This window comes from Falco naumanni, chromosome 12 (genome assembly GCF_017639655.2).
Source record: "Falco naumanni isolate bFalNau1 chromosome 12, bFalNau1.pat, whole genome shotgun sequence".
Taxonomy (NCBI): domain Eukaryota; kingdom Metazoa; phylum Chordata; class Aves; order Falconiformes; family Falconidae; genus Falco; species Falco naumanni.
In genome coordinates this window covers 16,294,756-16,312,400 of record NC_054065.1, presented here as the reverse complement: position 1 = coordinate 16,312,400, position 17,645 = coordinate 16,294,756, and the positions used below count along the sequence as shown (strand labels likewise).

The window sequence follows — 17,645 nt, the reverse complement described above, 5'->3', positions numbered from 1 at the left end:
CCTTCCACATTTCTCCACTCCCTGTTTTCGGTTGAAGCTTCTTGTCTCATCTCAACTTGGGGTCCCACACAGTACTCAACATTCCCAGCTCACAGCAACACAAAGCTTGCACACACATTTCAGCTTCCAGCCCGTGAGTTGTTTGATGCCTCTCAGAGTACTTCAGAGCTAAAAGTTAAATATATGTATTTTCCTGAGCTGATGCCAAAATACTTAGCACTTGCCACACTGAGATCGTACTTCTGCATTCGTGTCTGACTTCATGTTATTTTGTGTGCTTCAAGAGACTCTTCCTCCCACTTCTGAAGTACTTACTCATTCTAGGAAGCATTCCAGCTACGATGTTGTTCTGTGATCCTACACTATATTCTTATAGCCATACTTTGTTCATGTTCTTGTGGTTAAACTGTAAGCCTGTCAGGGCAGGGATTTCACTCCTGTCTGGTGTAGTGAGCTTATGGAGGGGAACCCTGACAGGGGTTCAGAGGGCTCTCGCTGTTCAAAGGCTCATAGGCAGTAACACAGTGTTGGGACAGGAGAGCCCCCTTACTGTTCAAGCTGCATGTCTAGCTGTCATCTTCATATTCCATATTTTAACTGACTAGTAAGAGTTTTTCATGGTATAGTATGTATGTGTGTTTATTCCCAATGTCATTCACATTCCAGTGAAATTTCCCTCTTTCCTATGAAAGTGAGGTCATCTTAAACCTGTGTTTATGATACTGCAGTCATTTCCATGGCAGTAGACTATGATATCATCAGTGGAGGATTTTGCCTTTCCTATGTGTGTTAGCAATTAAAAATTATGGTTTGTGAGATAAAACTAGTGTTTACCAAGCTTTTAGGTTTAGTCCATGTGAGGCTGGGAAACTATTGCTTAATTCTCCAGAGAATTCACTTTGGTAATGGAGTAAATGAATCCAGAAACATTTTGATCCTAGCAGGTGTTAAGTTTTTGGGGGTGTATTTTCCTAATGGGAGAAGAAAATCCCATACTGCATCTTGTGTTCTTTCACCTGGCAAAGAACACTTGTCTGAAACACCATGGTACTCAGTATTGTTTTGTTATTCAGAGCTACTTAAATGCTTGACTTAAAGTATCCCAATTTTCTAGTCTCATTAGTCTGGCATTTTTCCCCTTTGGAGGTCAGTAAGCTATTATACACCACACCAAAAGTAAAATAATGTGGTTATCAGTCTTTTCATCTTTTTAATGGGTGCCCTATTTGCCAGCTATCAGTAGCTGAATCTTTTTGTTGAACCTTCCTAAATATGTACAGTGTTCTGGTGGCTTGGTGACGGCAGAGGCCAGTTTTCAGCACTGTGATGGCAAAAGAAAATTCACTGATTTAAAATGTGTCCAGTGTTAGAACAGTTGCTAATACTGCAAGACGAAAACAATGGATTCACAACATAATTTATTTCATCCGTTCAAATACTTCTGAATTTTTAAGCCAAGGAATAGACTTCTCCAAACAAGAGTGAAAAGAAAAGGAAAAGAAGTTAGGTAAAAGTACATAGAGAAGGAACATCATCGGTCTTGGTATTGTGATATGAGACAGAATTTGTAGGCATTTTTGATAATGTAGTTTAGTTACATAAATATACTAAACCTGTGCACATTTCAGCCTGTCTGTTTTGCCACGTGACAGAACTGAACTCTCATAAAATATCTGTTTAAATAATCTGGGTCAGGACATTAGGAAAAAATTCTTAAAATAGCGTGCCCTGAATACATACAAGACTTGCATGTGTCCAGTTTCACAGCAAGACTAGGATGTGAAAGGATTCTTTCTGAAATTATTACCATATTAGTGACTACAGTAGAAAGAAAATCCTTTTCCTATTGACTGTCTCTGGAAAACCACAGTGATAGCTCTGTTTGAAGAAAATTAAAAGTCAGGAAGTAATAACATTATCATCAGGGAAGAGGCTGTTGGGATAAAAGCTTATTTACCCATTGTCCAGTATCAACATCAGGAGTAAGGGGTGTGTGTTCATTTCTGCTAAAGAAAAATGTCCTTTTATCTTAGCAATGCACTATAGCATCTGGCCATTGCTTCATGTTATAACATCCCAATTTACAGATAGCACAACTGTCGATACTGCTTCCTGTAGAGTTCTTGGACATCTGTGCATTTCCAAGTAAATAGCACACAAAACAACAATACACTGGGCATTGCCATTGTCAGTACGGCAGGGTATTCCTCCGGCTTCTGCTTATCCCAATGATACAGACTGAATATTTTGTTGTGTTATGAATGTAGCTGTAATTTCTAGCCCCAGTGAAATACTCTTTTCGCCACATAACTCTTACAGGGTTTTTATTGTTTTGGTTATCATCCCTTCTTATATTGGAAATTCTTTTTGACTATTTAAAATACAAACTTCTCTTGCCTTTTCAGCCTGGAGGTGTTTGACATACAAGATTCACTACAGTCAAAGGGGATTGTCTAAAGGAACTCCTTTGAAAATATTTGTCACAATAAACAGTTGTTAGGCACTATGTTTTAACACCCAACACTGAGAATATTGTATTTTCTCCCCCCTTATGAGCCACAGAATGATATGATTAATACTTCTGTCTTGTTAATGAATTACTTACTGGCTGTACTGTTAATGGAAATAACCATTTTCCTAGTTGCATTTCTAGACATAAATATCTTTGGGTGAATTTTAGTACTCCTGACAGTAAAAAGCTGCTGGCACAAATCAAAAGCTGCAATAAAAATTGTATAGAGTCAATGGTAACAAATTTGTGTAAAAACACTCTGGGCAGGCATATATATTATGTTGCCTCTAGGCGCTGTGTGAGCTGTTCTTTCCAGAGAAGTTTACCAGTAAGGTTTTGTTTGCTTGTCTTACATGGCTTCAGTTTTTAGCCCCTATATCAAACTGCAGTAAGTTATTTGATGCTGACGTCCTGGTTTCTTTCAAAGCTAGTATCATATACTTTGAGCCTGAAGAAAAGACAAATTATTTTTCACTAGTACGTTGCCTAAGTAGGTGCAGCTTTATAGAACACGTTGATCTTTATGACAACTAATTATAAAATAAGGAGGTGGTAATGTTCCTGAATATATCAGTCATGTGCTCTCTTCTGGGTATTATTATTTCTTCTTTTAATTTCTGACTTTAGTCCATTTTTTCTCCTTTTTTCCTCTACTAGATAGATAGTATGTCATCCCTGAACTACCTATGATTTCCCCTTATTTGCCTTCACTTCTTATCATCTTTCTACATCACATTCTTAGAGTGCACTTCTTTTCTGTATTGCTCTTTTCCTGCCTTTCATCTCTCAGAAAATAACTTTTGCTTCCAAAGAATCATAACTCCCTTCTGCTAATTTAGTCTATCCATCACTTGCTGTACTTCCTGTCCTCTTTCAGACTCCTGTTTATACAAAATGCATCAACTTTGATAGTATAAACAGCAAAATGAAAAAAGCATACTGATCAGAACTGAAAATAAAGGATAGGCAGACCAAGTTCAGTACTCATGTGGAAAGACAGGCATTTTCCATGTTCTCAGCTGTAACAAGAGCGAATATAGAATCAGAATCATTTAGGTTGGAAAAGGCCTTTAAGATCATCAAGTCCAACTGTTAACCCAGCACTGCCAAGACCACCGCTACACCATGTCCTTAAGTGCCACATTTACACGTCTTTTCAATACCTCCAGGGATGGTGACTCAACTACTTCCCTGGGAAGCCTGTTCGGTGCTCGACAAATCTTTTGGTGAAGCAATTATTTCAAATATCTGATCTAAAAATGGCAATGCCAACTGCCGGGGAGTGCCCAAGTATGTAACTTAACCTTCAGAATTATCTTTTGATACAACATTTTGCACAACTAAATATTCACTGCCTTCCTTCTTCTAATTGATCCTGTTAGTATTACTCATTGGGAATATCCCGTTACTATTGTTCAATCTTTTGTTTGTTTTCCTTTTTTTTTTCTTTCTTTTTTATTCCCCCCCACTTCTGAAAGAACAAAGTAAAAAATGATCTGTTGGGGAAAAAGCAGTTGGTGGGTTTGCTGGAGCTCATAGCACTCCATATAGAGGCAGCAAAAATGAGCAGATTTTTCTGCAGTTTTCGTTGCCTGTTGCTCATTAAATTCTGTGCATTAATGGAGACATGGGAGTTGTCCATTGGCAGGTATCACAAGCTAGGATTATACAGAATTACACCTTTCTGCTATTTAGGGATCTGCCTTTCCCAAGGGAGCTTAAATCGTGACAAAGGTAAAGGTACTTGCCTAGAGGAGATTTCTGCCTGTCGTGGCAGAGTTAACCTTGGCCAGCAAAGCCCAGGCAACCCCCCACGCTCTGCTTGTTCTCATCGTTGCCCCACAAGCCTTTAATGTTATTGTAATCCAGGATTTATTAGATGCCTTTCTAATTAGATTGAACTTAAGATAAAACTTTTTTTTAATCAGTGAATCTAAGGATAAGATAGTTTGAAAGTAAAAACTTGGCTAGTGAAGGCACTACAAATTTAGTCCTGAAGTGATTAGGCAATTGGACTGGATGATGGTTGTAGGTCCCTTCCAACTGAACTATTCCAATCTATTTTCTATTCTCATATTAAGTTTAAATATATTGATTACCTTAATTATCTATGATTAAGTATATGTAAACTAATAAGTGTTTTGGTTATACTTTTCATTTGTGACTCGTATGGATTCTGTAGGAAGCACTGTAGTTACAAACTTGATGAAAAATTTCGTACTTGTCAAAATTATTGCCCTGGGTAATAAGCTTTTAGAGCAACATCTTACTGAAGGAAATTATTAATGTTTGGACTGCACTGTACTTCATCTTGTTGACTATGTAGTGAGAACACATCTATGATATTGCTCTTACTGCTGTAGTTTATAAAGTGGAATCTGCTTGTGTGCAAAATGTCAACATTTACTGGTGTGTGCTTTGGGTTTTTTTTACCAGGAAAAGACTGATGACAAGATTTTGTAGGGGGGTCAGTAGGTGCCCTATTTTTTGCATGATAGTAAAGCAGAAGGACAGATTACATTGTTGATTTACCAGTATATAAAAAATCGCAATGACAAGAACACGGACCCCGTGGCCTATCCACTCAACCATATTATTTCCACTTTGTTCATTGTTGTCTGATAAATCCTTTCTTTAAGAGGCAGAGAAAAGATTAATGTTCACGTATGTCTTATTTATCTTAATCTGTCCTTGGGCATGTAAACATCACTCTTTGCTTGGGTTGCAGAGGTTGTTTTGTTTTGTGTCAATTTTCTGCTTTAGCCCTCATACTTCATCATGATACAATGTTCTATTCAGCATAGGAACCGTAGGCAGCCTTCATCAGTTCTGGGTGAGCACAGTGTTTCAGAGACAGTCTATTCTAACATCGCCATCAGATTGCTTTGAAAATAATTATGTAACTGCAATTCCAAAAATAATGTAATCGAGAGACATCAATGAAGAACAACGTGGGAGGCAAATAAAGTTCAAGAGTAGCAATTTTGAAAATTTCCACAATCTATCTTAAATACAAAACAGATGATTGCTAAGAATGATAGAATGTTTGCTGAGTCTTAAATATCTGAAGATAGATTCATATTTGTTTGGGGTTTTTTAATCTTCTTCAAGCTTCAAGTTCAGAGTTAAACATTCCATAGATTATGAATTCATCAATGTTGTGCCCACCTTTTCCCAAAATTTAACTGCTAGTGATGTGAGGAAATGTTACAAGTTTGTTATCCCATGAGAAAGCTTTTCACTTTTGTCAATCAGTCAAATAAATAATTTCTTTGTGTCAAAAGTTTCATATTGCTAACATAATTCAGGAATTTTGATCTCTTGATGATGGTGTCATTTCACTGAAGTGCAGTACAGTATGCTACTGTAAATGCATCAGGACATTCATCTGTATGCCTTCTTATTTGTTTCATCTTTTAATATCTATGAGGATAAAATCTTCTGCGCAAAGGGTCAAAAGAAGTGTTCATTGAAGATCTTGAAGAGCTGTGGATGTCTATTCTTATTCTACATGTTAAGAATTTTGGTCTTTTTAAATTGAGGTTGTGACTGCACATATAGAAGATACCACACTTGTGACCCTCCTACTGGTAGTCACAGCCATTCATTTAATGTTGTCCCTTGCTAGAGATTTTTGCCAGTTGTTTCAGTTTAGCTGTTTACCATTCAGTAATATGGTCTATAAAACTATAAACCAGTTTGTCTTTTAAGAAATCTATAACTTATGTTTCATAAAATACATATTATCTCTCATGGCAAAACTGATTGAAAAGATGCCTGCTGCTCTGCACCTATTCAGCATTCACTTGTTTGTGTTGTGGCAATAAACTGTATATTGTGCAATATCAAACGGGTTTGAAAAAAACCTCTGGATGATGGGGTAAAACTTGCATCTCTGCCACCATGCTTCAGCACTGTCCTGCGAAAGGACTGCTTTTTAAGCATCAATTATTTTATCTGTTACCAGTTTGGGTAGTGTTTCTACACTGATTGTTACCATAGGCTAGAGAGAGAACTCAGGCCATCAAACACCCAAGCAATAATGAATTATTTGAATTGTCTGAAAAGTTAATTTTTTTAAAAAGAAAAACTTGTCTTGTTCAGAGACATAGGAAGAAGAAAAAAATGGAGATTTTCTGTAATTTCTAATTGCTTCTTAACAACTTTTTCAGTCATCAGAAATCTGAAGGGAGACTTAAGAACCGAGAACCAGATAGCCCCATACTTAAACCAAGCTGTTTTTAACTAAATTCCTGATGTAGTCTCTTTATACATTTTGGAATTTTTCTACCTTCCAATAATATGTTTTAGTGGATTGTGAAAAGGGTTGAAAGCATAGATGAGTCAAGAATATCAGATTTTGAAAAGAATTGTGGGTTTTTTGTCTCCTTGTTAGGGATTCTTTCCCATAGCACATGTTCAAATCTTTAAAAATTACACTAGACAAAACAGATCAAGGCTAAACCAAAATGTCAAGCCAGATTCAAAAGAGGTCTGAGACATTTTCACCACAATGTTGCACTAATATTCCTAGTTAGTGGCAAGAACGTTCAGTTCTGAGAATCATGAAAGCCCAGTAAATTTTATGTGCTACTAGACAGTGGCTAGTTACACCTACTCTAAACTCACAGGGATTTTCCCCATCCCAGGGAATTCCCAGGAGGGGAGAAGAGCCAGTTTTATTCAGTGATTCAAAGAGAACAGAATCAAAGCTAAATTCTAGACCTTTACATTTTATTCTTTTTCATTAAGACACTTTAAAATGCAGTATTTCTGCTGCCATTTCGATACTCCTGATGATCTCCACGTTTCTTTAGCAATAAAGTCTGAATGTTTCTTTTGATCCTATGTAAATGACAGTCATCTTAGATAATGTGATATCTAATCTAACATACAAATTGTCTTCCACTCTGAGTTGCCTGATAAGAATATTGTTTTTCTTAGAGAGAAGTATTTATGTACTTTTCTATTTTCCTTTCTCATGTACATAATTTCTCAAAAACATACTGATACTTTATGCTTTTCTTCAATACATCTAATGAGCTAAGTGTACCATATTACCTACTTAAACCTTAGTTACATAGCATTCAGTGTTTTCAACGTACAAAGTACTATCAAGTCAAAGTTTCAACATTGGCTTAGGGCAGTCTGGCCGTACTGCAGCCACAAAAGGCGCTCCTGCTCCTCCCCTCACTCACCTGTTCCTCAAGTTCTGTCCCACCCTGCCTGCTGTATAGTAAGTTGGACCAATTTGCTGGTACAAATTGAAATGACCCTTGGAACAAAAATATTTTGAATTAGGAAGCTCCGTGTGCAATGTAAGCGGTGCAGGAGAAACAGTGGGGAAAATGCTGCTGAGGAGAGGGCACGGTTTTACATCAGCTTCAGCTTCATATGTCTTTATAGTCCTTTCATGTGTTGAAAACAATGAATAGACACTGGTTAGGTGTCAAGAACTGGAAGCTAAGCATGATTCATTTCAGGATTAATTTATGCAAAACCTGCTAATATAGATCTCTCCCTTTCCCCTCCTTCCTTCTTCAGACTTTCTATCTCTGAATGTGATCTAGTTACTGCTCACATGGGAACTTTTCAAGAAAACCCAGAATACCAGGGAAAGGGACATTAATGACTCAGTAAGTTGCACTTTCACCTCTGATTCAGTGCTTCAACATAGCAGTAAAGGCTTTTGTTCTGTTTCTAATGCCATCCTTACTAAGGGATGTCTGTCTAAAAATACAAATGCTAATCAGCTCTAGCCTTGAAGGGAAGTTGTGGCACACTTACTGGAAGAGAGTGTTGAAGTTACTGCAATGGTGAGATTCTTATGTGTGTACGTTATTCATCGCAAACCTCTGAAACACAAATGGATGTATCATTCTTCATTTGCCATGAACAAATGTGGGCAGCATTGCCCTGTGCTTTACATTTAAATACTGTTTTGTAAAAGCTCAGTTCAAATTCTGAGTGATTATATTCCTTTGTTTGTAATGTCCAAATTATTTCTGAATGCTTCAGTCTGAGCTTTCCTCTATAAATACGATTCAGTAGTACGATGCACAATTTCCAAAACATATAGTGATTTTATTTCCCATCTAACTAGTGTTGAGGGGCTTTCAAGTTTAGTTTCTGGTCATTCGTAAGATGTGAAAGCTCAATATCCTTTGTAACATTTATCTTCTCAAAGTTGAGCATAATTTGTCACATAAGCAAAGAGTAGTCTGATGGATAGCAACTTGTATTAGGTTTTTCAGGTCAGTGTTTTTAAATTATGTCGAGGTTGTAAATGGCTTTACAAAACATTTTATTTAACAATTCTGAAAGCTTGTGTGACAGTTTTTCTAATTAACTTATTTAGCCTAGTTTTGGAGTAACATTAGCTGTTTCATCACTTTTAGGCTATTTTGAGTATTCTTTGTAGCACCATCAATAAGCCAAGATTTTGTAGTTCTGTAATCATACAGATTACTCATCATTGCCTTCTCATAACAGAAGCCTGAAATGCTCATTAAAATTGTCTGATGTGAACCAAAAGTTAGTATAGTTGCAGAATTAACAAGAGAACAGCATTTTATTAGCAAAAAAAAAAAAAAAATTTTGGATACCTGTTTCAGTGAAAGTGAAAACTCCAGGCTTATATATAGATCAGTACTCTGAATTTGTTTAATATGGAAAGTAAAAATAGGCTTCTGGAGTGGAGGATTGGTCTGAAAAGACTGACGATCATGCCTGAAATATAATAAGGTGGGGGTTTTGTTTACAGTGAGCTACAGGAACTTGCTGCCTGTTCTTGCCTAGTCTGTTAGCCTATTTTTAAAATTGGCTAATTATAAATCACTGTTCCAACTTGATCCTTTGCCCTGTACCTTTCATCAAAACAATAAAAAAGGTCATCTCCCCATCTTCAACAAGCTATTTGACTCCCACAGGCAGTTGTTATACCGTGCTGCTTGAAACTTGGAGGCTCAGATTCTCATCTCACCAAGCCTGTTCTTTCCCCAGTACAATTATGATGCATCCATTGGAGTTGCACGTTGGTACCAACATAACTGAGAGAATAATTAAGTCATGGTCTGGTCACTGTTAAAACAAGAATAAGTATGGTCGAACATACTTCTTGAAAATGCACATGAACTCAGAGCAGCACTATTAGCAGATGTCTGCTGGGATGTTGCAATTGTTAATCTTTGTCTAAAAATAGATTAGCTTTTTGTGGAAACAAATTCTGTTTAGAATAAGCTATAATCTCTGAAAAACACCCTAGAGGAAGGAGAATGAATTGAGACTTGATACCATTTTCATACTGCAGAATTTAAATGAGAAGACCATGTGAGCTACTGGATTGAGCTGATCTCTGTTTTTGGTTTTGCCACTGGCTTCTTGGCTGACCTGAGGCACAAAAAGGCAAAATTACTTGCCCAAGTTTCACACCCACAAAACGGGAATAATGATGTTGTTCTGCTTTTTAAAGTGTAGTGAGATCTGTGGATGAAAGGAATTACACAAGAGCTGCTACTACTATTTCTTACCAAGACTGGTAGTGTCACAGCACTTTCCAAACTATCAAGCTACAACAAGGTCTTTTACCACCACGTATCAGCACACTCATCAATGCCAGTCCCTCTGCTGCCTTCTCCTAGTTTCATCTCATCCAGGGCACACTCCCTCTTCTCTTGTTTCTTCCTCTCTCCCTTCCTTGGCTGCTCCTTCTTCACTAGCTGCCCAACCCCTTAACAGAACCAGCCACAGCTGCACTTTATCTACATAGGCCAACCCCACCCCTCACCCCTGAAGCCAGCAGTATATTATCAATGCTAATTAACCCAGCTTCATTCCTCTACATGGTACAACTCTACTGAATGGCACATAATTTTAGAAGTGTGCATGCAGTACCCTGGCAGTGGCTGAACATGAGCTTTCTCAGCCAAGTTTTGTGACCTTCATTCTCTGATCCACTACCATCCCTACTTTGGTATCCCATGGTGAAAATAGCGATAAATTATAGATGTTACCATCAATAAACATTTATCTACAGTCATTACACCTTGTTCCCTGAAATCTTACAGTTACTCACTGTTGTAAACAACGTGCCAGATGCTGCTGTGGGCAGTTTTAACTTAGCAACCCTTTCTATATATATGTAAGGTACTATAAGTATAATTCTAAAAAGCTGTTGCATTTTTATTTAAAATGGTTTAAACATTTCCCAACAGAATGTTTCTGGTTCTGCCTTTCTGGAAACAAAATGAGTGCCATTAGCGGTATGTGTGAGCCTTCTGGCATTTCTCTGTGTCACCCACACAAAATTAACCTGCTGGCTGGGTACCATACCCTCACACTAAAATCCAGGGTGCTCTGTTAGTGAGCATCCTTACTTAGCGTCTGCATCCGTACCTGCAGCTGTCTGGCAACTGTAACTACCAATGAAGCACAGACCTGCAGCAACTCCTTCAAAGCAAAAATCTTCATTTCTGGGAGTTCAGGACTTGTTTGGCTTTGCTAGTTTAATTTTAGGTTTTCTTTATATCCTAATGATGCTAAAACTTTGGACTGATGGGTGCTAGAATTGAAAATCAGGAGGAAAAAAAGTTTGCTTTTTCCTGAGTATTTTCAGTAAATTGGGCTGTGCTTTGTCATTAATTCCATAAGATTTTGCAAACACCAACTTGCTCCAGAAGTTGCAGCATAAACTCAGAAAGCAATACACGTATCCTTCGTATGCTTTTCAAAAAGCACTCTGTAGGGATTTGCTGATGCAGAAGCATGTCACCTGTTTTCTGAATTGGAGGGATGGCAATTTTGAAGTTTCTGTAAGATTTCTTGGTAAAATAATGTTATGAATTGACAAACAGAGCTGAAGTTAATCTCTTCCTCATTAGGGCAGATTCCTCTGCATTCTTTCAGACTCCCCTTCCCCACGCTCCCTTTCTTTCCTGTAGGCTTTTGGAAAGCTGGCTGAGCTAACTGTCATTGACTGAACAGGTTGCTAGTACATCGTAGGAGGCCTTCCCTCCGTACGTGTTGTGAACTCATTTGTAGCATAAGAGATGGAAGGGATTACATTTTTAATCTTTGTGTCTGGAATGTATGGCTTGAGGAGACAGAAATTTTGGTACTCTGAGTGTTGTAAACACAACTTTGAATTACATATTTTATTAGAAGTGGAAAAGTAAGATTAGCCTTTTGCATTTGGAGAAATTCATCCACACCATCTCAGTGGTGTCTTTTCTTCCCTTCAACTTTTTCAGGAGATAGCAAAGCATCTGGTAGGGTTAACAAAGTTGCAGTTTTGTTTTGTTTTTTCCAAAATGGAAATGAAACCAGATACACTCCTGATGAGTCTCTGCTTGTATTAGTGCATCTGGTTCTGGGCACCCACCCCCAGAAGGATGTAGATATAATTGGACTGTGTTCAAGAAACAACAAAATGCTGAGAAATTGTAAAGCTTGATTTGTAAGAGAAAAACTTTAAAAAGAAAAAAGTTAATTACTTACAGTGCACCTGAGTGACAGCAAGGGGGAGGAAGGTCTTGATAACAATCTACAATTTTGAGGGGTGTGAACACTAACAAAGTGAAAAATTACTTAGGGTGGTTCAAGAAGGTATAATTAGATGTAATGAAATTAAATTAACAATATGTAAACTTGAGCTGAATGTTAAAGTAAAACAACATGAGCAGTGAGACCTATAGATTTATTATTTATCTGTATTGAGTTAGCACTGGGGAATCTAAGTCAGGGATCAAGTGCTTCTTTTCCTGTAGAAACATGAAACATGAACAAAAGAAATGCAGTCCCTCTCTTGAGTAATAAACAAGAAGCTTGACTGGCATATAAGGAATAAACTTAAACGGGTGGGATGTGGAATAGACACCCTAAAAGATCTTTCGAGTCTTTTTTTGGTCTTACTGGCTGGCTGTTGGACTATTTAGGATTATAAGAATGTAATTCTTATTTTGAAGATTCTTATTATTTTCAGTCACTAATGTATGTAAATATTACTTGAAATTGGAATAGCCTTACTACGCGATTGCCAAGAGCTGGAGAAACTGTCCTTGGACATAAGTTTTTTGTTGGTTTTGGTGGGAAAGGAGCCAACCAATGTGTCCAGTCTGCTCGACTTGGGGCCAAGACCTCGCTGATCTGCAAGGTAAGCACTGACTTGCTCTTGGATTACAGCTGAACTAAATGATCATGCATATTCCAGTAAACCTTTAGGTGACTTACAGAAAAGTTTTTAGTTTTGTTTTTGGTTTTTTGACTTGTTTCTTTTTGTTTTTATTTTTTAATCCTCCTCTAGGTCCCTTTTCCTTATCTCTGCTGAAAATTTAAGTATGGAGGAAGCTGTTTTAAGAACACTGCCAGAATCAAAGACTAGTTGGCTAGAGGTTTGGCAGAAACTGCATGTAAAGAAGGACTGCAAAACTTAGATTGAGGTACCATGGAAAAAAAATTGGAGAGAAATTGAGATGGTCAAAATTCAAGTAATCTTGATTAGCCCTCCCTCTTTATGTTCCCCACTGTTACAATGATCAGGGCTTCGTTGATGACATTCAGGTGCCAGGCATTGTCATCACTCTGAAATTTACTTTGTAGCTGATTGAAAGTCAAGACAATGACAAGCCAGTAACAAATTTGGGAAATAATGTAAAACTTTGTGCTTCAAGGGTTAAATCATTATCTCATTACTTGAGATCAGGATGAGATGTTTGCTTCCAAATTCTAGCACTTTTGCATGCTATGGGATTTTTTTGCCCACTTTTCTGAAACATCTGATACACAGCATTTCTAAAGACTGGCTCACAGACCATCAGCCTGATTCAGCTTGGCAGGTGCTATGTACTTACAATGCCTTTTTTTTATTTTTGTCATTAAACATTACAAGTTTTGAGGGATAATTACTAAGGTTAAGATCAGATTTTCTCTCTCCATAGCCTTATTGTCTATCCTGTGCTAACTGTAGGTGAAACTTCAAATTCACTGGACATACTTTGTTATTGCCATAGCTAGGGAGAATGCTAAATTTGTTGGATCATTGTCAGGGATTTTTTTAGAAGTACTGAAAACATCTCAAGGAAGCCTTTCTCTCTGGTTCTCCAATCCAATATTAAGGTAAAGAATGGTAACTATAGATCTAAATTACACCTGCAAGCATTGCTGTGGATCATTATCACTAGTTCTTCTACAGTGTGGTATTTTTTTTATATTGATAATGTTTGTGCTTCTGTAATAGTGTGTATATTTGATCATCTTTGCATTCAAGAACGATCAGATTCAAGTACAAGATGAACTGGCAACGAATTCCCTGCTAACATTTCCTGCTAAATATTAAAGTTGGGTTTTTTTCACTCAAAGTGTGAATTTTGTTTTATTTCTTAATGGTCTAGCCTTTGCTCAGTGCATACATGTTTCTGGAAACATTTACTTTCCTAATAAAATTTAGCAATTTCTATAATTTCAAATTACTTTCCAGAAGAGGGACATTCTGCTGAAGTGTGGCATCCTCTTATATAAAATATAATATAGATAGAGGATATCCTTAATAAGAATAGGGGTAGACAGATCAAGTGACAAGGTGTTCTTCATACCTCAGAGCTGTAAAATACAAAGGAGAGACGGTGACTATCTGGTGAGGATTTGAGAGGGGGAGTTTTAGGATGACTTACAGCTATGACTAGAGATGCCATAGAATGCTGTGGATTTTAGTGTAAAATTGAAGTACTGAGTTTGATTAGTGGAAGTTCAAACTGTTCTGCTGTGTGCTTGGATGTCTCTGCAAGTGGCTGCTGTTACTCTGGGTTATCAATATGTATCACAGTAGTAGTCTTAAACTCCCCTCCTTAATTTGCTCAGTACAGTAAAACAATATATTGATGGAATAGTTGCCACTTCAAAAAGACGAGAAAGACAGCTGTTCAGAGAAAGGTACAGGATTACTGTCAGGGAACTAAAGGATATAAGCGGTTAAATTAATTGCTGGTGTTCATACAAGAACCCTGTTGCACTACTGAAAATTGCAGTGGTCTCGAGAGCCCAAACTCTTCAAAGCTGTTTTTTTGTTTGTTTGGGTTTTTGGAGGTTGTATGTGCTGAAAAAAGTCCTGCTTTACTTCTGAGGAACTATTTGGAGTGATCCTCACTGGAGATGATGTCACTAGCCTGATAACTGCATATACTACATTTTACTTAATCCTCAGCTGCATTTGATTCCTACTTAGAACTAGGAAGTGATGTATTACCATGCTATGTACTCTTTTCTCTTTAGATGATTTCTAAGCCAAATTTATGTTTAAGTGCTGTAAGCCTGAATCCTCACTTCATTGTGAGAACATAGCTATATCATGATGCATCCCACAATATGATGGATATATTCAATTGTTTTTCCTTTTGTATTACTGTCATATAGTTATCTTTAATACCTGTTTCATTACCTTATGAAGAAAAAAAGTAAACACTCAAAAAAAATGCATATAGAATAGATTAAACAATTGAATAGATTAAACAATTGTCAAGAGTTACATGTTTTTGTTCTATTTCAGGTACAGATGAGTTTGATTCTCTAAGCTGCTAGAATTTTAGCTGCTATCATGCCAGCTAGCTCCCCTAGCTCCACATGCAAAACATGACAGTAAGCAGGGAAAACTCCAATTGAAAAATGCTCACATAATTCCACTCATTCCAATATACAAACTGTGTGACCATAATGCTTGTACAAGTGGCTGCTGTTGTTAAGAACTGAATAAAGAAGAAATGCTATTTCAGCACATACAATGATCTGTGGTCAGCAGGCTAAGGCATTTATTTTTCTGTTTACATGATAGTCCATCTAGCACAGTCTGTGCAAAAGCAGAAAATACTTAAAAAAATGTTATATAATTTGACATGGTCAGTAAATATGCCTTTAATCTAGAACGAGCCTGATGTCAAATATTCTGTCCTCCTTGCGGGTAAAGCCTGAATGGAAAGATAAGCCTTTTGAATGCACTAGGATTAACTGGGTTGGATGCAGATGAAGTAACATGGAAAAAAGTTTCCAGAGGAAAAGGGCCTCCATGGAGTCCCCTCCAAGGGCTTCCCTCCAGCACTGAGATGTCTTGCTGTGAGCAAAAGTACTACAGCTGATTTCAGTTGTTATGACAGTTGAACAATAAGGGATGGCTGTCTGTCAGTTGTGTAGGACCCAGAGCTGAAGGAAGGAAGTTTCAGTTGAGCTTTTGGAAAATGGTTATGAAATATTTTGTTGCTGAAATAACTGAGCAAATCCTGAGATTTGTTGTAGAAACTTTATTAGCAGCAAGGGAGGGAGAAAGTGATACCATCAGGTAGAATGCATTCCATTAGTACAGCTGTTAGGCTGCAGAGGTGAGCAGACTCACTTTTAAATTGCAGATGGCTGCAGTGATCCAGCCTAAAGCAGTAGGAAGATGCAGCTTCTGACAACCTGCCCTGTCTGGCAAACTGGGAGTAGTCAGAGATACAGAAATATTCTAATATGCAAACAATGAATAAGATGGTGACCAAAGTAAATGGTGTTGTGGGGTTTTTTTGCATGTACCAGAGGAATGTTCCATCTGGTTAGACTGTTTTGACCTAAATTGCTGTCCTACTTCAGTAAGACTGGGACCATCCCTAATAATGCCTTAGAAAAATCCTTTATAGAGGCTGTAGGAAATGAAAGTATGTTTCAAAACATGGTTGTGCAATAGAATATGTGGTGGGAAGGATCATCCACCCATTGCACTTTAAAGTTTAGAATTCTGAAACACAAGGTTTGATCCTTGTGATCACTAGTTAGTACTTGGGTCTTCTCTGAGGTTTCTAAAGGACTGAGCTCATAAGTAGACCAATTTCTAACAGCAGGCAATAGAGGCAGCTGCTTTGTGCTTCTGGTAACTCAAATACACCGTTAGCCATTTAGTGCTGTTTTATGAGAAGATGGATCATTAGGACTCCTCATGTAATTCCTTCATTGTCTAGACCGTGACCAGGATCTTGATTTGGCTTCCAATCTGAAAGATTTATTTTTTTTTTCCCTTGCAAAGATATTTCCAGTAGCATTGGTCAGTCTTTGATACTTCTGATACACACAATTTACTCTTGGAAGTGGAAGCACACACTATGCATGCTCAAAACGTAGGCTAAAAGAGGTGAATTCAAAGCCATGTTGGCTTTATAAATATATTTTAAATGCTATTTTGACATTAAGCATGTTATACCATTTTTTTCTCCATATATACATTTCTGTGTAATGTAACAAAAAGGAATTTTTATTAATCTGAATAAACAGCAAGCAGAATTCTGTTCAGGTAAAAGGATTAGTGGAGCTGAAATTACAAGCTCTTTAACTTGCTGTTAGAAAAACAAGAGCATAGCTTGACTCCCTAACTCAACTTGATCTGCTGTTGCTGTATAAAGCAAACAAAAAATGTTGAATTTGTAAACAGTACATTTAGTACTGAGAATTATAGAAACCAGCAATGGCATGTTTGTTGTCACTTTCTACTCCATAACTACAGTTTGATATTTTTCCACCAAGGGAACTTGAGATAGAAAATACAAAATAGGAATGGCAATTAAGATGGACACCGGAGTTGCTAAGTGCTTTTAATTCAAAGCTGAATAATTCAGTATATGTCCAGATTTTACAATCCCCAGCAGGTTTCAGTGTCAAGGGAACACAGTGGTTGTAGGAGGATGAAACTTGAATATAGCAACATGGGTGTAAGGGGGAGTTTTGTAATAAAGGAGGAGAAAACTGCAGAACACTATTCCTGTTGTTTATTAATGTTATTAATACATTTTACTATTATTTGTTTATTAATAAGGGAAAGTGCTGCAACACAAAGTGTTGTATTCAAATTGGATTAGAGCGTTCTGTTGTCTAAAGATAATCCATCTGCCCTCTCACCTTTCTGTCAAGAAAACCTATCCTTTTATCTTTTGTGTAGGTTGGGAAGGATTCCTTTGGCAATGATTATGTTGAAAACTTGAAGAAGAATGGTATTTCTACAGGTAAAATTATACTTTAAAAAAACCCTTTTGTTTCATTTTTAGGCTTTAAAGACTGGTAGTGGAGGGTTTCTTATTTTATTGCCTCATTGGATGTGTTTTATCATTCAAAACTATGAATAGTT

At 37.2% G+C, this 17,645-nt stretch overlaps 1 protein-coding gene across 3 annotated transcripts in view; it reads left to right on the top strand.

Annotated features, from left to right (window-relative positions):
• The window catches only part of RBKS (ribokinase), a 69,822-nt gene that overhangs the window by 6,616 nt on the left and 45,561 nt on the right, over positions 1-17,645 (top strand). For 2 of the 3 annotated variants that reach the window (XM_040612042.1, XM_040612041.1), the window contains 3 exons: positions 8,057-8,148; positions 12,530-12,662; positions 17,460-17,523. In XM_040612042.1, the coding sequence (XP_040467976.1) occupies positions 8,141-8,148; positions 12,530-12,662; positions 17,460-17,523 (205 nt within the window). In that variant the 5' untranslated portion in view covers positions 8,057-8,140. The remainder of the gene's footprint in view (positions 1-8,056; positions 8,149-12,529; positions 12,663-17,459; positions 17,524-17,645) is intronic. The other variant, XM_040612040.1, reaches the window with a different exon arrangement.